The 23,090-nt window shown below is 34.1% G+C and overlaps 2 protein-coding genes across 3 annotated transcripts in view; one reads left to right on the top strand and one right to left on the bottom strand.

Annotated features, from left to right (window-relative positions):
* The window catches only part of LOC106052309 (uncharacterized), a 78,821-nt gene extending 73,400 nt beyond the window's left edge, over nucleotides 1-5,421 (bottom strand). Inside the window, exons 1-2 of one of the 2 annotated variants that reach the window (XM_056044403.1) lie at nucleotides 5,083-5,421; nucleotides 3,744-4,017 (exon numbers count right to left, since the gene is read on the bottom strand). The gene's annotated coding sequence lies outside the window, so the exon portion shown is untranslated. The remainder of the gene's footprint in view (nucleotides 1-3,743; nucleotides 4,018-5,082) is intronic. The other variant, XM_056044404.1, reaches the window with a different exon arrangement.
* A 4,438-nt stretch (nucleotides 5,422-9,859) lies between these two features.
* LOC106060287 (26S proteasome non-ATPase regulatory subunit 2-like) lies at nucleotides 9,860-22,184 on the top strand. Its single transcript, XM_056043129.1, has 18 exons — nucleotides 9,860-10,017; nucleotides 10,740-10,961; nucleotides 11,268-11,389; nucleotides 11,977-12,201; nucleotides 12,485-12,643; nucleotides 13,023-13,167; nucleotides 13,314-13,374; nucleotides 13,524-13,673; nucleotides 13,937-14,043; nucleotides 14,962-15,089; nucleotides 15,443-15,530; nucleotides 15,759-15,921; nucleotides 16,611-16,886; nucleotides 17,396-17,647; nucleotides 18,644-18,865; nucleotides 20,282-20,400; nucleotides 20,813-20,927; nucleotides 21,634-22,184. Exons 1-18 carry the CDS (start codon nucleotides 9,919-9,921, stop codon nucleotides 21,705-21,707), a joined length of 2,727 nt encoding a protein of 908 aa, XP_055899104.1. The 5' UTR covers nucleotides 9,860-9,918; the 3' UTR covers nucleotides 21,708-22,184.
* The last annotated feature ends 906 nt before the right edge of the window (nucleotides 22,185-23,090 follow it).

Raw genomic sequence — 23,090 nt, 5'->3', positions numbered from 1 at the left:
TGATATCTTATAGAGGAAGGGAAGGTATAAGAGCTTAGATGTTTAGTTTTAGCTCAGCCCTCAGCAGGGTTTAGTAGAAAAGTAGCATGGGATGGAAAAATTTTGTAGCGAGGAGAAAGAGAGAGAGAGAGAGAGAGAGAGAAAGAAAGAGAATGATACAGAGAGAGAAATGGAAAGAGAGAACGAAAGATAGAGAGAGGGGAAAAGATAAAATAAGAGAAAGTGGGGGAGAAAGAGAAAGAAAGGCAGACGGAAACAGAGAAAGAAAGAGAGATAAAAAGAAAATGAGAAACAGAGAAAAAAGAGAGTGAGAAAGAGAGAGAAAGTAAGTAAATAGAAAGAAGGAGAGAAACAGGTTTTAGTTCAACTACAATGACAACAAAAGAAACAGAGCGAGAGAGAGAGAGAGAGAGAGATGGAATAAGAGAAAGAGAACGAAAATGGGAGAGAAAGAAAGAAAGACAACGGGAGAAACAGCTAGAAAGAGAGAGAGAGAGAGGTTAAATGACACTAGTTGGAGATCTACTTAGAGAGTGGTTATCTCAAGACAGAAGAACGAAAGAGACGAGATATGAATGAGGTACTTGAGATGACATGGAAATGATATTAAAAACATACATAGATAACAAAGATGAAACAAGACTTTGTAGGGTTAAGAACGTCCTGAGATGTCATTGGAGACCAACTTGATAATGAGAGCTTTGATTTAAAGACAACTTGAATCCCAACAGAATGTGTTAGTGATTAACAACTCCACTCGGGTGCAGATGACAATGGAAGCCAAAAAGGATCTTGTCAAAGTTCACTAAAACATACATGTCATTTCTTATGATTTAGCATTGCTTTCAACTTAAGATAATAACGTAATGGCTCAAACCAGTCTTTTATCGTGTGTTTTAAGTTTGGGTGTGTTTTATCGTTGTGTTTAAGGCTGGTGTGCTTTATTGTGTGTTTAAGGCTGGTGTGCTTTATTGTGTGTTTAAGGCTGGTGTGCTTTATTGTGTGTTTAAGGTTGGTGTATTTAATTGTGTCTTAAAGGTTGGTGTGTGTTTTATCGTGTGTTTAATGTTGGTGTGTTTTATCATTTGTTAAAGGTTGGGTGTGTTTTATCGTGTGTTTAAGGTTGGTGTATTTAATTGTGTCTTAAAGGTTGGTGTGTGTTTTATCGTGTGTTTAATGTTGGTGTGTTTTATCATTTGTTAAAGGTTGGGTGTGTTTTATCGTGTGTTTAAGGTTGGTGTATTTAATTGTGTCTTAAAGGTTGGTGTGTGTTTTATCGTGTGTTTAATGTTGGTGTGTTTTATCATTTGTTAAAGGTTGGGTGTGTTTTATCGTGTGTTTAAGGTTGGTGTGTTTTATCATTTGTTAAAGGTTGGGTGTGTTTTATCGTGTGTTTATTGTCGATGTGGTTTAACGAGTGTTTAAGGTTGGCGTGTTTTATAGTGTGTTTAAGGTTGGTGCGTGTTTTATAGTGTGTTTAAGGTTGGTGCGTGTTTTATCGTGTGTTTAGAGTTCAACGTATCTTATCGTGTGTTTAAGGTTTTATGTTTTATCGTGTATTTAAAGCTGGTTTGTTTTATCATGTGTTTAAGGTTGGTGTGTTTTATTCGAGTTCGGACATTAGTTTGAAAGCCAAGTGCTTGACCACGCTCCGTTCAATGATATTTTATTTAAAAAACAAAACCTTTCATTATCTTTTGTTTTTCAGTGAAATAATTGTAAAGTTGTATGTGTGTATGTTAGAGTATATGCATGTTTGTGTGTACGTATGTGTTAGTGGGTGTGCTGTTATTTGCTTTTCTTAGCTTGTAGTAACTTCTTTACATGATGTATAGAGAAGTTTTAAAGGAGACCATTAGAGCTAATTCTGTGTCTAAAAAGAATAACATTAAGATTACAATTTGTCTGCTTTATAATATACAGATTTATGTTTACATTAGTAGCGAAATTTTCTTCATCGAAATCAATGTTTGTCATCATTAGACATTAGTTTCAACCTCCTCTCTCCCCCAAGGCGAGACATTGGTAGAATATATTTGTTTACAACCTGTCAGTCTGTAAGCTTCACTTATGTAACACATTCGTTCTTCTGCATCTGTTTGTAAAAAAAAAATAAAAAAATATCTCTTTTGTGAAATGCAATTCACAGATTAACGTTACCCCATCGGCTCTATCTCTCCATCTAGTACCTCGTTTCCATCCCCCAGGGTAGGCCAGTAGGTTTTATCTTAATATATTCGATTTGTATCACGAAATTAAAATGAGATACTTAAGCCTGCCAGATATTTTAAGAAGATATAACAGCAGTTCTTTTTTTTTTTTTTTTTTTTTTTTTGGGTACTGTAAGACACACTCACATACATGTACAAGAAAGTCAATAACCACAGACCTATATATATATTATATCTAGACTGGACATGGAGATCTTTTAACACTACAAAAAAGGTCATTAATTTTTTTTTTTTTTAAAGTTGAAACTAGGCGTTGTCTTGTAAAGTAGTTATAAGAAGTAAAGTTGTTGTTTTTTTTTAACCCCAACCTATGTAACAGAGATCTAGATCTAGTAATTGTGCATCGAAAAAAAAAGAGTACTCTCGTCTCATAATTATTATTTCGCAATTTTTAGATACATAATCTAGAAAGATTTAGGTAATCAATCTATTTAAATGTATACATAAGATGATTAAACTCAACAAATATGAATTATTTCGATCTAGGATTTTTGAAACATTATCTCAATGGAAACTAACAGGAAATGGCTTTATTTCGTGAATTTGCGTGAATATATAGATCTTTGATTAATACATAACAATCTATGTATATAGGTCTGTGAGTTGATCACTCGCGGATACAAATTTGTTTCCGTTTTCCTGTCTAGATATAATATATATAGGTCTGTGTCAATAACATACGGCCCAAACATGATGACACAATCAGGCCCAGATTTTGTGTTCCATCATAGTTCCATGTGATTGGCATCCATTCGTTCCTATCCTCATAATATGTAAAGTTTGAAAATGCACCGAACATTTTTCAAAGGGAATATTATTAGACCTTTTACAGTGCTATGCCATTCCGAATAATCACACTGTCAGTCCGCCCCTGATAACTTCAAGATCACATCAAAAACTAGGACTATCTAAAATAGTTATAGATATGGTTATTTTTTATTATATACAATAGTTATTTCGGTGATATGGTATAACGATGAAAGCTTTTATGGCGAGATGGGTAACTCTGCCATTTAGAATTTTTTAATCATATAGATATTTCAATCCTGTTGGTATTTCATTCCTGTTGGTAGGCTATTTCTATCACGTTAGTATTTCAGTCATGTACGTACTTCAATCATATGGATGTAGGCATTTCTATCATCTGGATATTACAATCATTAAAGTTTTGTAAGTCATACGTGTATTTCAATCCCTCAGGTTATTTATTCAATGAATGAAGTAATATTTCGAAATTTTAAATAAAATGTGTTGTCAAGCAGCACGAGTTTATACGCCAACTTTCAGTTCGATAAGATAATAAAAAGCTGTCAAAATAAATGTTACCAATTGTTCAAAATTAGACAACAATATGAACTAATAGTAGCAATCGAAAAACCACAACAACACAAAATGTTTAAAGTGGCAACAAGCTGGCCTATTGTTTGTTTCAGCAACTAAAATAACAAATACAGAACTAGATTCTGTGATCACGTTTACATTCAAAAAGGTATGAAAACAAAAATTACTTACCAAGTTTAAGACAATAAATCCATGTAAAAATAATATATCCTCGTTTTCTGAACAGTATATCCAAACTTGACTTATGAACAATAAATGTGTGATATCCGTTATCCTGCAGGATATTATAAGTCTACATGTGCACTAGCACCTCCAAGACGTCAAACCTACGTGTATAATCTAGGTCTAAATATAGACACTCATCAAGTATATCTACTTGGGTCTACAGATAATTAAGTTTTTCTAATTGCCTCATTAACGAGTCAACGTCTAAGGGAATTAATCTCTGCAAAGGTTAATATAAAGAAATATTTCCTAATGACTATTATTGCAAAAAAAAAGTGTTGAAAACTCCTCAAGCTAGGAAAAGAGCTAGGAAAAGAGTTTATTATAGCGTCGACGTAGAATACGGTCAATAATATACAAATGTTTTAAAATCTGTCTTCTACTGTTTTAAAGTAGCCTAGGACGGGCTTTCATAAAGGATAAAGACAATGTATGACTACATTGACACATGAAATGCGTAGGACGTAATTATCTTCTTTTTTTGAAGTGACTTGAAGTGACGTCTGTAATATATAAGATAATTGTCTAGATGTTAGGGCTAAACAGTTAATTAAAAGAGGATATTTCAAGGAAAATTGTTTACAAGTAATATCTATCTATCTATCTATCTAACCTAACCCGAACCTCTGTCTGTCTGTCTGTTTATCTATCTATCTATCTATCTATCTATCTATCTATCTATCTATCTATCTATCTATCTATCTATCTATCTATCTATCTATCTATCTATCTATCTGTCTGTCTGTCTATCTATCTATTTGGTTTATTTCTGTAATAGTCTTCTCTAAATCGAAACTTGGACTAATTCTGAAAACCTTTAATATGACTGCCAACCTTAAATATGACTGCCAACCTTAAATAAGACTGCCAACATTAAATATGACTGACAACCCTAAATATGACTGCTAACCTTACACATTCGATCAACGATGTAGTTCGACAGAAAATAATTTATTTTATTGGAATGATTAGAATCCTGCTTGCTTCAATTTAACGTAGGCATATAACCACGAAAAGCACACATTTCTCTAAGAGAATAATAACCTATATGTCATTCAACAGCTTGACATGTCCATATCTTAAGCTCTTTACTTGCAATACAAAATCTATAAATAAATAAGCTATGTATGTAATGAACGACAGTGTTGATTGTATTACACATAAAGAGCTGTGTGATAAGACGTGTAGATATAATAGTTTAACCTTTCTCAATATATAAATAGTCAACTTTATAGATAGGCGATATTTTTATTTTAACAACAAAAAAAAGTTAAAATAGGCTAACACTTTTGCAGAACAAGAGAAAACACCGTATTACAGCGAACTGTTAATCCTCATGCATGAAATATGTTGAAATGATGTAATCCAGCTTGTATATTCCGATGTGTAACCTCCATATAAATCCACGAATTAATGCCACTACTATATTTACATAGCTGTGCTCTATTTTTTTTTTTACTGTATCATTGGTAAAATATATCCAACATAACGCGCGTACTTGTTCATTCGTTCAAAAGAAGGCAATTGTGCAGTCCACACTGGCTTGTATAACTCGACAAGTTATATGGCCCCGATTTTCTTTTGAAAGATTGCGCGAGTTCGGGTTTTGTCGCTTTTTGGTAGTCGCCTGTTGTTTTAGTTATCCGCTTGCGACAAGAGTTCCCTGCCGTTACCTGTAAACCCGAGGATTGACACAAGCTAGAAGAGGATCTGCAAGAAATGTAACTCAATTTTTATTAAACCTCTCTTGAAAGTAGCGATGGTTATCTCCCTTTTAAATAAAACATGCATATAGCATATATCGATACTTTTTACATATTTCAAAGTAGAAAATTGGACAAGCTAACATAAGAAAAACATTCGTATAAAATAATTTAATCTTTCTCTCATTTGTATCGCATAAAATAGTTTGATAGATCTGTATGTTTTATTTCATTCATAGCATTGTCTAAAAGTTCCAATATTCACCATACCTCTATTCAGCTCACAACTTCATTGAGGGCAGAGGGTGCTGGAACCTGGGGGACAGGATCTCAAAAACTGCTTTAATGATTGTTCTTGAAATGTAACATTTGATGTACATCGCTCAGTAAAGAATTACTAGATCGTTGGTCATGGGGGGAAAGTCTTAGTTTGACTGTTATAATTTATAAGTAAAAAAGAAATAAATTTATTTTGGCTAAAAAAAACATGTCGTAGTCAGTCATAGTGTATACCGATGGATGTTTATTAATCAGAAATTTAGGTATAGCTAGATGTAGATCTATATAATGAAACTACCCAAATGGCGTCACTGGTGGTGCGGGGGTGCGATCCGCACCGGGTGACACACATTAGGGGGTGACACCCAAATGGAAAAAAAAAATATCGGCAAAAACTAGCAAAAACTAACTCAATAAATCTCTAGATACATACCCAAATAAGCCTAGGCATATCTGCTGTACTAATCTAGATCTATATATTTTATTTTAGGCCCCTATTGTACATATCTTATATTATTTTGGTACAAATGTCCAGTACGTTGCATGATAACAAGGGGGGATGCAAAGGCAGTCTTTTTTTTTAAGAACAAAAATTGGTTGCATTTGTATAGTTATTGTATATTTTAGTACTAGTTAGGCGAAAGCGACTTTATTAATACATTTTGCAGAAGAAAAAAAAATTAATTATGTGACGTCGTTTTTTTCGTCCAATTAGAACTTTTCTATTAAGAAAATATTTTAATGCCTCTTCATCTTGATTCTAAAGTCTACGCCGTTTTTACGGCAGTTCGAACCAGTTTCTCTCAACCAACGCACTATCCATTCAGGTTTTTTTTTTTTTTTTTGCGTGAACAGAACAAACTACAAGACGCCTTCTAAGGATGAGGATGATCTTAGGACAACAAGCCCATTAGAAACTCGCATAAACTACTGCAGCTTTCCTCAAGCTGTGGTGGGGGGCACCGCATTGGTGTGTGTGTGTGGGGGGGGGCGACGTTCTTTCATTTAGGGCGCGACGTCCTAACCAATGTGGAGGGGGTTTATACATTGGGTTAGGGTTTACTGGGCCTAAGGGTTAGGGTTTAGACCCCCCCCCCCTCAAAAGTTGTGTATCCACTCGTGGACTAAGGTAGCGGCAAAGTACATTTTCTCCTTTCGGCGGTACTCAATGTTTGAATAACACAGCATAAAGTTATACCGTTTCCCGTCTAAAAGTCTAATATATGCAAAACTATTTTAAAATGTCATAAACAATGAAATTTTAGAATAAAATTGCCACTCATTTTACAGTTATGAAAAAAAAGTAGGCAATGAGCTCTTACTGTATTGGTTCAACAAAAAGAATTAACGATACTTTCTATTGGAAAAAGTAGGGATAAAGTTGATGGCGGGGGGTGGGTGTGGGTGATACACTGAGCTAACCGCACCGGGTGACACCGACCCTAGTGACGCCACTGAAACTACTTAAAAATAATCATACATTTAGGCACAGTTGGAAGTACTGTCTTTTTAAATGTATTTTATAATTTTTTTTCTTGTTTGTTTGTTTTTTAATCTTCACTTTAACAATAACATAATCTTATACGTAATCATCTTCTTATACGAAGTAACGTCTGTACGCCCGTTGATTTGTTCATTATGTTGTTTATTATGGCTGGAAAACCTCCCTTCTTCTTCTTCTTGTTTTAATTTTAATAAACGGGCCACATTTTAACGACCAACCTAACATACTTTTGTAGCCCGTGAATTCGTGTATCTGTTACAATGAAATGTCACGGCCCGCTCTCTCTTTCCTTCTCTCTGTCCCCTGGAACCCCCATTTTGTAATTTCTATCACTTATACTTTTGGCTTGATTTGGAAAGACCCGCTTAATAATGCGCTCCCGACACACACACACACAAACATATTCATATTTTGGTCGGTTAATTTTAGTAGCACTTTTACTTATCCGCTCCCCCCACCCGCGCAACAAAAATTTGGTTCTTACCGAAAATAAAATACAAAGGTCTGACAGAAAGCTTACGTTTTTTTTTTTATTTTCGCGAATAGTGGTCCGAAGGTTGCGATTCTGTCTAAAACCGTTCTTAGCGAGCATCTAGAACAGTGTTTCCCAAACTTTTGACATATGCGTGCCCCTTCTAGAATTTTCGTAGCGCTGAGTACCCCTCGCTTCCTCCTCTTACACAAAAAAAGGATGTATTTTATTTTAATGACAATAAAAAAAATACAATTTGTAGGCTTAGGCCTACATAATAATAAGGTTTGTCTTCGAGTCCTAAGATTAATGAGGGCTGCAGTATTTCCCGTGGCTACGCAACCCAGCTCTGACCTACATATCTTGCCACATCCAGGGCAAGCATAACCATTGTCCGCGGGTGGTCGATTAAGATTTTCTTTTCACGTCTACGTCTGTCCTCGGCAGCGGATTTTCTTTTGGTCTCAAATGTGTATCCCGCGGCCATTGTAAGTGATCTCCAGCTGTCTCGCTCTGAAGCCCCCTGCAGCCAGGTGCTCTCTCCTGTCAGTTAAAGCAAGTTGGCGCCTAAGCTGGTCTTTTAAGCGCTTCCGTGGGGTACCTCGTTACGTCGACCACCTTTCAGCTCACAAAAAAAGACTGCCTTTGGCATACATTCGTCACCCATATGGGATAGCCTACCTGCTCTGCCCTGAGTAACGTATAGTGCAGTGATGCCCAAACTACGGCCCTGGCCCGCGACGTGGTTCTGACCGGCCCGCCAAAATATTGGCACAAAATGTAGAAAATAAAAAAGAATTATAAAAACAAAAAGGTTGAAAATGTATTTTCTCTATGAAGCGGACTCTCACTTTTCTTTGATGTATTTCATACTAATCTATTGTCTTGTTAATATTCATGTTAATTTTTTTTCTATAAGAACACAAGGTTTTGTTTTTTTTCGGCGACAAGAATTGACAGTTATTTTAGAGTCTTGGACTATTCCGCGGCTGTTTTGAGCTAGCTGTGTCCTTGACATTTCATGTGTGTAACACAGCGCATCATTTTGGTTCGGGTACTTCTGACATCAACATGATAGTTGCCACTCTATGTAACATTTGTACATCAATGAAATGGGAGTGTCGATGGAACGATATTGGATGTTGAAACTTCCAGGACAGATCTTTATTACATCTAAATTACCAAGCTAACATGCTTGATTTGTACATAAAGTGTGGCTGTATTAAAGAACATAACATAAAAAGGCATTCTAAAATCAACCATTACAAAATATGGTGGCACTGTCGGCTTGAGCCGCTAAGAAAAGAGTCGCTATAAGTTACGACTAGAGTTGAGCGAGTGACGAAAATATTTACCAAGAAGTCAAGAAATGAGTCGGCTGTAATGGAGGCTACAGAGGTGTTGGCATTTTAAGAAGAGAAATGAAGCATAAAAAAGTGCTTTCTAGCAGTGATGGAATAAAGTCGACCTGGAAAAAAATGCTTTTGAAGGGTCAGCCTTTCTTGTTTGACAATTGCAAAACGGATGGACGATGCTAATGAAAATCTCCGTTCAAACTAATTGAATGAGCAGTAGATTTCAAAATCATTTCTATTGCCGCTTAGAAGTGACACCAACTGAAACTGATTGACTTACAAAGCCTGACTTCCCTGATTGAGAAATTTTAACCAATGTCGACAATAGATTTCTACGTCGTGTTGTCTACATAAACCTGCACATTTCCGAAAATAAATGCTGGGTATGATCATAATGTTTATAAGCACTTAATTTAGTAGAAAACTTGTCCAGTTATAAGACACCTGAAACCCTTGTTACGTAATCGACTTATGGCTGTAAGTAGGCCTACTGGAGCCACGGGATTGTTGTAAAACTATTTAAAATGGATAAGTCTCTTTTTCATTTTTCTGTATCTTTTCATTAATGTGGCCCGCGACACGAGTGTCAGAAATTAAAATGGCCCGCAGGCTGTATAAGGTTGGGCATCACTGGTAGTATAGTGGGATTATAAGAAGTCCCTCTATATGATATATGTCCATATCGGCGTCCCATATTATATACAAAATGCAAATGAGCAGTTTATCTATGTCAGTGATAAACGCTAGCTCTTTTGAGCTACAAGTAAAGAAAGCCTTGTGAGACATTGCGAGATAAATATAAACCAACATGGCGGACTCTAAGACCAGTGAAGTTAAGAAAGTTGATAATGCCGATACAAAAGATGCCGATAAAAAGAAAGGAGATGCTAAAACCGAACAAGATCTGGTAAGCCCAAACCTGTATTAATAATACGTTGGTTCGGTATTATTTTATAGTTTATCTAAATTCTCTTATCTTACTTAATCAATGTGAGTGAATGTTCAATTTTTGCATGTCATTTTCATTTGATTTACTCTTTAAACTCTTTAGTTTAGTCTTTAGAACTTTAGTTTTAGTTTTACTTAGAGTATCATTGTGACTATTAATTATTAATACTATTATGTCACTATTATTAAGTTACTGTCAACTGTCACTGTGTGTTTTACTAACCCTAGGGCTAGGAAGAGGTAAAGTTATCCTGGTAATGGTACTAACATCTAATAATTATTTATTATTCTAATACTAGGAAAAAAAACAACCTGACTTACAAATTTGAAATTCTTTTTTCTTACATAAAAAGACAGCTAAATAGTAAATGGAAGGAAATTGGCCAATTGGGTCAGAATCATTAGAAAATGGATAAGCACATTATACAGCATGCTAGTTTCATATAAAATATCAAAATAAAGATGTAATGACTACAAAAACAGCGAGTTGTATGGATTTATTTAATGTCTGAAATAAATTTATTAAATAATCTAGATCTTATAATTAAAAATTGTATATATCTAGATCCATATTATTCTATATAAAAAAGATATAAATGTACATTTTATAATATAATGTACTTGTTACTTGTAGTAGAAATCTAGATGTTGGTGAATTAGATAATGTCTTTTGTTTTTCAGTCAGAAGAAGACAGGCTACTTCAAGATGAGTTGAATATGCTGGTAGAACGATTGACAGAGCCAAATCAGAGGCTTTATCCTGCTGCTCTGGAAAGTCTCAGAACACTTATAAGGGCATCTACCACTTCTATGACCTCAGTGCCTAAACCACTGAAATTTTTGAGACAGCATTATGAAACTTTTAAAACCATCTATGAAAAAATTGCGGACAAAGAAACACAGGTGGTGGATTATTTCATGTTGTTTTAGTTTATGTTGTTGTTAACTAGTACTAAAGCATTAGAGGACACTTACAATCATTTTATTGAAAAAGTAAATTTGATCCAGCATTTCATTCTTAACCAGAATTCATAAACAAAATCCTTCAAGATAAAAATTTATCTTTTCTTTCTGATCATAGGTTTATTGAAAAATCAGTAGCTTTAATTATATATATGTTACTGTTTCGTTTTAATTTTTAAAAAAAAGAGAGAAAATATTTAAACTAATAATCTAGTCATGTTAATTCCCTTTATTTTTTATATCTAGAAATTTTGTGCTGACATCATCTCTGTGCTGGGCATGACTATGAGTGATTCTAGAGACAGTCTGAAATATCGACTATTGGGATCACGGGAAGAGATAGGTTCTTGGGGACATGAGTATGTAAGGTATGTGTCTGATGAGTGGTTTAAAACCATTGTTCTTTGTGAATTACTGACCTCTTAAAGCTTTCCTATGGGTCAAGGATATAAGAAAACAACAGAAAGGACTCAAATACAGTATATGCTATAGTATGAACATAGATTGCTGTTATATTTTCTAGCATTGTCTACATTAATTTGATTTAACATGTAGATATGACATTTGGCTCTGCATAGCCACTTGAAATGCTGCACACTCTTTTAATGCCTTAATAATGAATTGATAATTGCTTTATTTTTTCATGAAACTTCCCTCCATGACCTTTTTTCTCCTGGTATTAATCTTTCAGCATCTGACATTAGATTATATATATATATATAAGAACATTTTAAAGTTTCTGAATTGAATTCTTGATTGTAAAAAATGCCACAAAAGGGAGGCCTTGGTTTGAAATAACAAAATGCAATCTGGCATCAAAGTATATGATTAATCATTTAAGTAATAAGATGGAAATATTACCTTGTTACCTGTTTGAAACACACTTCCTTGTCCCTGAAAAACAAAATACTTCACTTTTGAACATCCTGTAGAGCTCAACTCATTCCCCTTTCAGGCATTTAGCAGGACAAGTTGCTCAGGAGTGGCAAGATACCACAGAGACTGATGTTGATATGAGGAACAAACTCATCAGCCTGGCCAAACAGATTGTGCCCTACCACATGAACCACAATGCTGAAGCAGAGGCCTGCGACCTTCTCATGGAGATAGAGCGTCTGGACTTGCTGAAGGACTATGTGGATGAGTCAGCTTACTCCAGAGCATGTCTATATTTAACAAGGTAAAGTTTCATTAAGAAATGGGCTGTTTTGTTTTTCACTTCACAATGATTTCTTATTGAAATCATGTAGTATAATTGTACTGCAGATGTTGTGTTCTCCAGAAAATGATTGCTTCTAAGAATATTGTATGGTCTATACAAAAGTGATATGGATATTAACTTATCTATGTAACTGTGATTTTTTTTTACTGCTTGAAAGTTTTGTCACTGGAAATTTTGTAACAAATTTTGGAGTGAATACTTAAAATAATGATTATGCTCATATTGTTTTCTTCTTTTTCAGCTGTGTTCCCTATGTCCCTGACCCTGAAAACACTGTGCTGTTAAAATGTGCTGTGGAACTGTACAGAAAGTTCAACCAGTACCCACAGGCTCTGAGATTTGCTATGGCTTTGAATGATATGAGCTTGATAGAGGAGATTTTCACTGAATGTCCAGATAGGCAAGTCATTTTTTTTTTTTTTTTTTTTTTTTTCTTCATAATAACAACAAGGTGGTTACATTTAGCTTCCTAATAGAGGATGTGTTTAGTTTTTACAGAGGGTCCAGTGTCTTTAAAACCAAATAGGAGAAAAACAAATTAAACATTAAAAAATAATCACTGAATTTTTAAATGTTTTTACTTTGCTATAGTAAATTGAATCATTTGAAGAAAACATTTGTGCATTACTTGATTATTGTCTTACGTTGTAACACTTTTTTATGTTGAGAACAATAACTAAAGAATGTTTGTTTGTTTTTTTTAATTGTATTCCATCTGTTAATAATTGTCTGGTTGTTTCTTAAAGTAAAAAAGCCTGCTTATGGTTACTTTGTTTCAGCCTAATGAAGAAGCAGCTAGCATACATGCTAGGACGTCAGCAGATCTCACTAGAACTTTCTGAAGCTCTGGATGATAAGGACGACTTAAGGGAAATTATTGCCAATGGACAATTAAATCAACATTTCCTCACTCTAGCCAGAGAGGTTTGCTTTTAAACAACATAGAAAACAATTTAGACATATTCAGCAATATAGATATTTATAATCTTAATTTGAAATTCTGTACCTATTGAAATGAAAAATAGATTTAGTTTGTAATAAACAGATGACAAAAATCTTTTTTGTTTTAGTTGGATATAATGGATCCTAAAGTGCCAGAGGATATTTACAAGACACACCTTGAACCAAATAGTAAGACTGAGTTTTTTTTTTTTTATAATTTTGCTTTACCTAAAAAGGTATTTGTTATCTTAATTGAGAATTGAGTTTTATCTTTCTTTCTAATGAAATTACTCTTTAAAATGTTACAGTTTAATAAATGATATAATATATTTTTATAGGAAACACAATCGGTCCTAGTAACTTGGACTCTGCTCGTCAAAACCTGGCAGCCTCTTTTGTAAATGGGCTAGTGAATGCTGCCTTCGGCACAGACAAACTAATCACCCCAGAAGATGGTCATAAGTGGTTGTATAAAAATAAGGAGCATGGTAAGCTTTGAATCTGTGGCTTGAAAGCTTTTCTTGAATGCCAATCAGAGAAGTTTTTTTTTTCTGATAGTATATATATATATAAATTATAACTTACATTTGTTGCAATAAGTTGTTTAAAAAGATAACTTCAATTCATTTTTTAAACATAACTTTTATAGTTGAAATAAATTGTTTAGCTTTCTTGTTAGGGTATCACAGAAATATTAAATTAAATATTTTATAAAGGATTTCACTCATACTTACTTATTTCCCATTTCTAGGCATGCTGAGTGCGACCGCATCCCTGGGGCTAATTCTACTCTGGGACATTGACGGAGGTCTCACTCAGATTGACAAGTTCCTGTATTCTTCAGAAGAATATATTAAGGTAATTTAGCCTATCATTTAGGCTTTAGTTATTGATAGCTGTCACAGATGAATGTATGTATAATTTAATTGTACTGATATATGTCAGTCAGAATGAGAGTATGTCCGCAAGTGTGTAACTTTTTGAAAGTCAGTTAGCAGTGTGTCATGTTATGAGGAGAAACTAAAGTGTGTGTCTGTTGATAGGATAGAATTCTTGTAGTGTTTTCTTATTCTCTAGTTACAGCAGAACCTGAGTATAATAGGGGTGAGAGTTGAGGTAGTTTCAGTATACTAGAAAGAAGACAAGCTGTAACAATATCCAAAGTTCATGTTCTACATTTTAATTCGAGTTTATGTTAAAGTTCTTTTTGTTGAGCATAACATTTCACCTAATAATTTCTTTTTTTTTTTTTTTTTTTTATGTGAAGTTTAAATGTAATCATCCTTTTAAGGGTTGGTAACAAAATGTTAATTCTAGCACCATTCTAGATAGCCACAATTGATAACATTTTCTTTTCTTTTTTTTTTAAACAAAAAACAAAGAGCATTCACTCTTTCTTTCTCTCTGATAAATTTCCAACTATATGTAGGAAATATTTTATGATCCAGATTGAATAATTTTTGTTAATGATATTTATCCATATTTACACAAAACTTAACAAATAAAACCTTTGAAAGCACTTAAAATGGATATCTTTAGCTTATTATCTGATACTACCCTCACTGGCTAATGCGATTAAATAAAAAGAAAATGTAAGCATCCAGTTTCAAATACATACTTTGAGGGAAAAAAAAATAGTGAAAGAGGAAAAAAATATGGATGTTTCGGAAGGAGAAACTTGTTTAGATTAAATTTCAATAGCAAAATGTTTTCAATTCCATCTTCATCCACTCTATCATTATTATTTTTTCAAAGTTGTATATAATGTTTTTGTAGGCTGGAGCACTGTTGGCATGTGGTATAGTCAATTCTGGAGTGCGCAATGAGTGTGATCCAGCCTTGGCTTTGTTGAGTGATCATGTTATGCACACAAACGCTTTCATGAGGATTGGAGCCATCCTTGGGTATGTTTTTCTTTTTTTTTTTTTTTGTATAGTTTTAAGACATCTGTAAGAGCCTTTGAGAATAACTACTTTTTTCTACAAATAAATAAGATTGCTGTGGCTGGCTCATGCTGCCCAAGACATACCATTTCATCTTTATACTGAAATTTGAGCTTTATAACCTCTGCCGCCAATAGGCTTAAAATTTAAAATAAAAAAGAAGTTGAATCCTTTGAGGTCTGAATGCAGCAAATCCTGGATATATTAGCACTAGTCTGACATAGCATTAAATCTGCAGGTATTTGTTGCTCAATATCTATTGATTCTTTTGTTTGATGGGGATTATATTAATTTTAATGTTGTTTTTTTTTCAGCCTAGGTCTAGCTTATGCTGGTTCTAATCGTGTGGATGTTTTGAATCTAATTTTGCCCGTCCTTGGTGACTCCAAAGCAAATATGGAGGTATGGTCTGTTGGTAGTTCTTAAATTAACAGATGATACATGAAAATTATAATTTTTACATATGCATGTGTTAATGCAATTGTTCTTGCTAATTAGATGAAGTGTAAGTTGTGTCTTCTCCAGTTTTGCTAATGCTTTTTTTGTGTGTTTGTCATTGCATATGATCTAAGTAGTTTGAGACTATTTCATTGTAAAGTCTCAATATTTCATTTGAATATTTGTCTTCAGGTTGTTGGCAATGCTGCCTTAGCCTGTGGTATGATAGCTGTGGGTACAATGAATGGAGAAGTGACCTCAACCATCCTACAAACAATGATGGAGAGATCTGATGCTGAGCTGAAAGAAACATTTGGTCGCTACTTAGCATTAGGTCTAGCCTTAGCCTTCCTAGGTTAGTACATCTTTATTTTTGGTAAATATTTTTTACCTGTTCTACCAGTTTTTCAAAAGTTTTAAAGATATCTTGGGCTTGCTTGTGTGGTATTGCAAATTACTTCAGTTGACGCCTAAACCACCTGCTTTCATTTAACTAAATTATAATAATTGGTCCAATTTAAGGAAGTCGAAAAGTTACATTTCTTAATTTCTTGTTATTTTTGTCAAAAAAGTAAAAATAAATCTGTACTTTAGACTGGCCAAGTTTGATTTGCGGGCATGCAATATTCATTTAAATATCAATGTTTTTCTTGTTTAAAAAATCCAAACTAAACTAGCCTGGGTATCTATTTCTACATTTGACTTCTGGATATAAATTTCTATCAAAATATAGAACTAGAAAAAGTAAAATAAAAAGTTTTGTCACATTGATAATGGGATAAAACCTTCCCTTACACATACTTCATTAAAAAATATAAAGCCCAACAATCTAGATCTGATTGCTTTTTAAGCTATTGGCTTGACAAAATTTATAATTGTTATCTTGGGCTATACATTTTCATTTAGCTTTAATTATTCATTCTGAATATTAATTTAATAATCAAAATTTAATATTAAAATGATACGCGAAACTATTCATGTGTTTTAAGCTGTGCTAGTAAATTTCATTATAAAACTTGCATTTTGAATGTTTGTATTTGAAAGGTAAACAAGATGCATGTGATGCTACATTAGTTGCATTAGAAGTTATCTCCGAGCCCCTCAGGTCTATGGCCACCATGTTGGTTGATGTCGCTGCCTATGCTGGCACTGGAAATGTTCTTAAGATTCAGCGCCTGCTACACGTGTGCTCTGAGCATGATGAGTCCAAAGATGCTGATAATAATGAGAAGAAGGAAGACAAGAACAAAAAGAAAGACAAGGATGATAAGAAAAAAGATGAAGAGAAACCAGTCGGACCTGATCTTTCAGTTCAGCAAGGTTTGAGCATCTATATGACTACTATAAATATGTATTGTCCTAATATTTAATTCCCATCCAAGGCTATTGCAATTTGGTTTGATATTAACTTCAAAATGTTCTAGAGTCTAGTTCTCTATTCATCAAAAAAAAAAATTTACATTCATGTTCTTAATTTTCCACAATATTTTGAAAAAAAAAATTAATTTATGATTAAAACTTTGTAACACATTTATTTAGATCTAAAAGATAATTTGAGGACATTTGGCTGAAGTTAAGCTTGACTTCAAATCAATTTTCTCCTTTAGAAAGGGAAATTTTTAATCTCGTACATTTTATCTGAAGATAGTTTAAAAAAAAACAACTAGTTTCTTTTTATTATTTTAAACATTTTAACTTGAAGACTTCAATTAGTGGAATTGAAGAGAACAGACTTTGATTTAGATATGAAACTAGTGAAATAAACTACTTTATAAAATGATTTTGGATATATTATATGTTTTTTTATATATTTTTTATTTGATTGACAGGTGTTGCTGTGTTGGGTATTGGACTTATTGCCATGGGTGAGGAGGTAGGCTGTGAAATGTCATTTAGAGCTTTTGGTCACTTGTTGCGCTATGGTGAGCTTCCAATCAGGAGGGCCGTGCCGCTAGCCCTGGCTTTGATCTCCGTCTCCAATCCCAAGCTCAACATTCTAGACACACTCAGCAAGTTCTCTCATGACAGTGACCCAGAGGTGGCTCATAATGCAATCCTTTCCATGGGAATTGTGGGTGCAGGTAAAATAGGACTTGTTATGTTTTCAATAGTTTAGGCCTATATATTATAGAAATAAGATAAAGACAATATAACATGTCTCGAAAGACAATGAATGCTCCCAGATGAATCAGAAGTAGTGTGTTTTTTTTCTTGAGTCCTTGCAGAATCTGTGTCGTTGATTCTTTGAGGGACAAAGTTTGCCACATGTGGTTGATTCTTGAGGGACAAAGTTTGCCACAGTTTTGTGCAAATGAATGCACCTGTTTTAGGGCTATGTGAAAGGGAGCTTTCTTTCTCATTCTCTTGTCTAAAGCCTCTTCAATCTTTTGCTTCTGGCAAGGTTTTTTAACCTTGATTTGCTTTAAATATAATCTAAAAAAATCTCACTGAACTATCTTTAGTTTGGTGCTTTCCATAGGAAACACTTTTTTAATGCCAATGCCAAGACATCATTATGACAAAAAAATGACTGTGATTGCTGGAGCAAGGTAAACTACCTTTGTAGTTTTTTTAAATTCTCTGTCCAAATGGAAACATTACTGCAAACTTTTTTTAATACTTATGGGAATGTATCATTGCTATTCCTTCTTGTATCTATTACTTAAGTTTTCCTGTTTTTTTTTTAGTTTCCTGAAATGGAATATTTATGCCTGATAATATACAAAAGTACTAATTTTAGAATGTTTGGGGGGGGGTAGGACTGGAAACATGAAGGTATATAGGTTATTAAACTTTTGACTATGATAGTCCCTTCTGTTTCTGTATCGTTCAGCTGAGAAGGATCTCTTAAGAGTAATTGCCATTTTGATTCTCCTTTACTTTGATCAGAAAAATGTCAAGACTTAAATCAGAACTGGTTGAGACTCAGATACTTCCCTTCCTCCATCTGAATTGAAACTCAGCTAACTAGGCACTGTACAATTCTGCCATCATGTTATTTAGTTTGAATTTTAGTCACCAATATTTAAATGAAAAAAAAATGTTCTAGTTGACTCTTCATTTTTTGACCATTTCAGGTACCAACAATGCACGCCTGGCTGCCATGCTCAGACAGCTGGCAGTCTACCATGCCAAAGACCCTAACAACCTTTTCATGGTGCGCCTAGCTCAGGGCCTGACCCATTTGGGGAAGGGCACACTAACACTGAGCCCATACCACAGTGATCGCATGTTGATGTCTGGTGTTGCAGTGGCAGGCCTTCTTTCTGTACTGGTCTCATGTTTAGATGTTAAAAATAGTAAGTTGGAGAGACATAATTGTTTTGTTCATAATGTTCAAAAGTCAACATTTTTTGTGGCTTTTGTCTAATGTTTAGATTATACTCTAAACTTTATTCATAACTAATTTTCTTTAATGGGGTTCCGGTTATTTTGTATTTGGGAGAAAAAATTTACTCTTTAGAAGTTCTAATAACATTACATCAGATTAGATCATTCTCTAAGTTTTATATACAGGGGGATTCCAAAGGAATGCACCAAAATCATTGGGCATTATTTAAAAACAACAACAAAAATATTGCTACCTAGCTGGACACAAGTGTTGTATATAACTTCAAGTTTTTATCTCATGCTTTACAAGTGATCAGTGGGACTACCACCAGCGTTGTAGACAACACCAAGGTGATATGAAAATTCCTTCCAAGCATGCTTCAGGATGTTCCTGTTCCAATGTGTTGATTGCAGCTGTTGTTCTTTCATGGCATTGATATTTTTGGGCAAAGGTGGAAAAAACGACTTTTAATATACCCCTCAGGAAAAAAATTGCACACAATGAGGTCGAAGGTGGCGTGGAAAGCCAAGTGCAGAGAGAAATGTCTTTAGCACATCTTCTGCCAGTCCACCGCTGACTCGCCATCTTGAGTGTAAATAAGAAAGTGATTTTCCTACAAAGACAAATTGAAATTGACAACCTGTTAAACAAGGATAACTCCTGTATCAATTGACTACTAATTCAGTCCATTACAACGTGTTTGAAATGAATAGAATACATGATGACTTTGTCACATTCTTTTGGAATCACCCTGTATATATCAATGAAGCAAAAAATGTTTATGTTATTAATATAGACATTTCATTTTTACCTTTAAACAATTTTAATAGCAATCTAGACTTTTTTTGTTGTGTGTATTATATATCTGTAGTCTAGCAATCTAATTAATTAATTTGATATTATTCCTTTCACTTATTAATAAAGTATTGTGTTTTATGATATGTAATGCCTTCTAAGTTGAGCATTAATGGTACTAAGAGAAATAAATAAGTAATAAATTAATATCAGCTATGGAGGCATGGTGGCTGTACTGTAAAATGCTTGGCTTCCAAACCGGGGTCCCAGGTTCGAATCCTGATGAAGACTGGGATTTTAATTTCTGGATCTTTGGTGCCTCTGAGTCAACCCAGCTCTAATGGGTACCTGACCATAGTTGGGCAAAGTAAAGGCTGTTGGTCGTAGCGTTGGCCACATGACACCCACATGACAACCTTGTTAACCGTGGGCCACAGAAATAGACAACCTTTACGTCAGAAAGGGGAACTTAACTGTTTTTTTTTTTTTAGATCAGTTGTAGTGTTTGTTCCAGATTTTTAAATAATATTATTAGTAATGCTTGTATAAATTCTAGGCTGTTATAGCTCTTATAAATTTCTTATCACAGTTATACTTGGAAAATCTCATTATATGCTGTATACATTGGTGTCTGCCATGCAGCCTCGTATGTTAGTTACCTTTGATGAGAACCTGAAACCATTACCAACAACGGTCAGGGTAGGACAGGTAAGAGAGTTCTGTGAGATTTTAAAATTTTTTTAAGCAAATCAAGTTCCTCTTGTTATCTTAAGGTTAGGAATTGTATACATTTGATTGAGTTTTAAAATAAACACTTAGTTCGTAGTTCTTATTGCTATAGAATGGGGGGTTTCTCTTATTTGATAGGAAGTTAGCAGCAGTTTATTTTCAACTTTTTTTTAGAAGAAGAGCACTTCATGAATCAATCAGAATGAGAAGATACGCTTAAAACTATTGTTTTTCTAAGAGAAAACTTTTTTTTTTCTGCTAAAATGTGTTCTCCTACAAATGCTGTTACCAACTGAAGTGTATAAAGCCAAACATTGTTTAGTGTAAATGAAGCTGATCTGTTTGAACTGTCAGAGCTAACTCTTTATTTGATTCTATATTAATTTTACAGGCTGTAGATGTCGTTGGTCAGGCTGGTAAACCAAAAACAATCACAGGATTTCAGACTCACACAACACCTGTCTTGTTAGCATATGGTGAGAGAGCAGAGTTGGCGACAGAAGAGTGTATCCTTTGAAATATAAATGACATATTGGTTAACATAGTGCAGACATAGCGTTTTAACGTGGTCAACGCTTTATTTGTAGCTCCTTCTTTGTGGTTGAAGAGAACTCATTTCTCATTTCCTGCTTCTTCTCTCCTCCTTATGACAGCTCTGCTGCTCTCCTTGCCTCTCGTGGACTCTGATACTGACTTCACGTCATGAGGAGCGATTGAGAGCTAGTGTTTCCCAGCAGTGAATGTCAGTATCACACTTCTTGAGAGAGCTCTTAAAGGTATCTATGTAACGCTTGTCTTGCCCCACCTGAGGCACTTTCCTGCACTCAGCTCCCTTTAAATAAGTGGGAAGGCGATTTTCTGACATCTAGACTACATGTCCCACCAATAGGACCTTTTTTCTGACATCCAGACTACATGTCCCACCAATAGGACACCTTTTTTCTGACATCCAGACTACAAGTCCCACCAATAGGACTTTTTTTTTTTGCTGTGGAGTAAATGGTAAATATAAGTTTGATAAGTTCGTTACCTGCAAAACAATAAAGTACAGCTATTTTTCCCTCATATGTTTAACTTATTTTTTCTAATTTATTTTAACTCTTATTTCCTCCCTTGGCCAAAAAAAAAAGAATTTTTTTCAACACTATCACTCTTCATTACCATTGAACTAGATTTCAAGCACACAAGTTGAATCCTTAACAAACTGTTCAGATATTCCCTTAACAAATGTCATGGAAGGTTTCGTTATCTTAAGAAAGAATCCAAATTTCAGTGCAGAGTCTTAATTATTATTATTTTTTTTTTAAGTATTGAAGTTATGCCAGCAGTTGTTTTTTTTTAATCATGTTTCTTTTATAAATAAATTATTTGGTCAAGTGGCACAAGGACAACCAATGTCCATCCTTCTTAATGGATTTATAAAAACTGTATTTGACACTGAGTCACTGGTCAAACTTGTAAGAACTGCCATTGTTAGGCTGATGCATTGCTACTGATACTGGAATGTCCAATAGAGTTTAGGTTTCACATTAGAAGCACATTATTTACTTCACATATTTACTGAAATTAAAAAGTTATTTGCATTGATCTGTTTCCCATAATGTGGATAGGGGACACCTTTTAATAACCAGTATCAGTTGGAACATCCTCTTTTAAACAAAACAAAAAGACTAGGCTTCTTCCAATGCAGATCAACAATGCATTTTCAACTTGACAGAGTATGATTGTTGTATTATCATGAATAAATTTTCTATGTTACAAATTGTTTTGTTTTGAAATGTTTCACTTCATGTAAGTATGGCTGCTCTGCTTGAAACCTAAATGGAATGATTGTAGGCTTGTGTTGTTACAACTTGACTAGGTGTGAGTTTAATGTAACCTTCACAGAAAATTGTAACAACTAATTTTAGACTTATTCCATGTGTTCACAACTTACACTTGTTTAGGTTACCCACCTTGGAAAAAAAAAGAACTATGCTTATCCCAAACTGTCAGGTATTTTATGTTAATTGGACACCTGGGCTTTGTGGATCAAGGGCTGGCATTTTCTGTTGTGGATGTCAATTTGACATTCTTTGAGGGAGTACTGAGTATCTTTATTGGAGATCTTCACACTAAACTAAACCTTGTCAAGGATACTAAATTGAAGGTCATTGTTGAAAGTAACTAAAAAAGAATTGGGCTTTACTTTTAAAAATCTCAATGCCGTGGCAGCTGCACTTCATATCAAATCTATATTACTGCTAGTCAGTGTCCATTTGTTTTTAAATAGGTTTCAAGTCTTAGAGTGAAAATCTAATGTGTGCAGCAATCTATATTGAAATTATTTTCAGCTTCAAACAGCAGCATTTAGACAATTTAATTTTGCAGTGCTTAAAAACTATTGAATGACTATTGAAAAACAGCTTAAGAGTATAGGATTTCCCTCATTTTCCATTCTTGGATCAAGATGAAACTGCACAGCATAGATTATTCATTGTTTATATAAGTACTTGAATAATAGCTCAGTGGCTAACACATCTGGCTTTTATCATGGTGGCCAGGACCTTGAGGTCAAATTTGGACTCAAAGTAACTTTTTAAAAACAATTTAGAAAAGGCAGCACGAAACCTCCCACATACCCCACAACTGAGCATGATAAGCATGAAAGTTGCCCTAATCAAAAATAT

This window comes from Biomphalaria glabrata, chromosome 10 (genome assembly GCF_947242115.1).
Source record: "Biomphalaria glabrata chromosome 10, xgBioGlab47.1, whole genome shotgun sequence".
Taxonomy (NCBI): Eukaryota; Metazoa; Mollusca; class Gastropoda; family Planorbidae; genus Biomphalaria; species Biomphalaria glabrata.
Note: the sequence above shows the minus strand (reverse complement) of the source record. Positions and strands in the feature narration are given on the sequence as shown.

Bases quoted from the DNA above. Each gene is read 5' to 3' on its own strand.
- LOC106060287 (XM_056043129.1), top strand. From the start codon at position 9,919: ATGGCGGACTCTAAGACCAGTGAAGTTAAGAAAGTTGATAATGCCGAT. The intron at 11,390-11,976 runs GTATGTGTCTGA...TTCCCCTTTCAG, and splicing joins TGGGGACATGAGTATGTAAG to GCATTTAGCAGGACAAGTTG. The intron at 16,887-17,395 runs GTTTGAGCATCT...TTTGATTGACAG, and splicing joins TGATCTTTCAGTTCAGCAAG to GTGTTGCTGTGTTGGGTATT.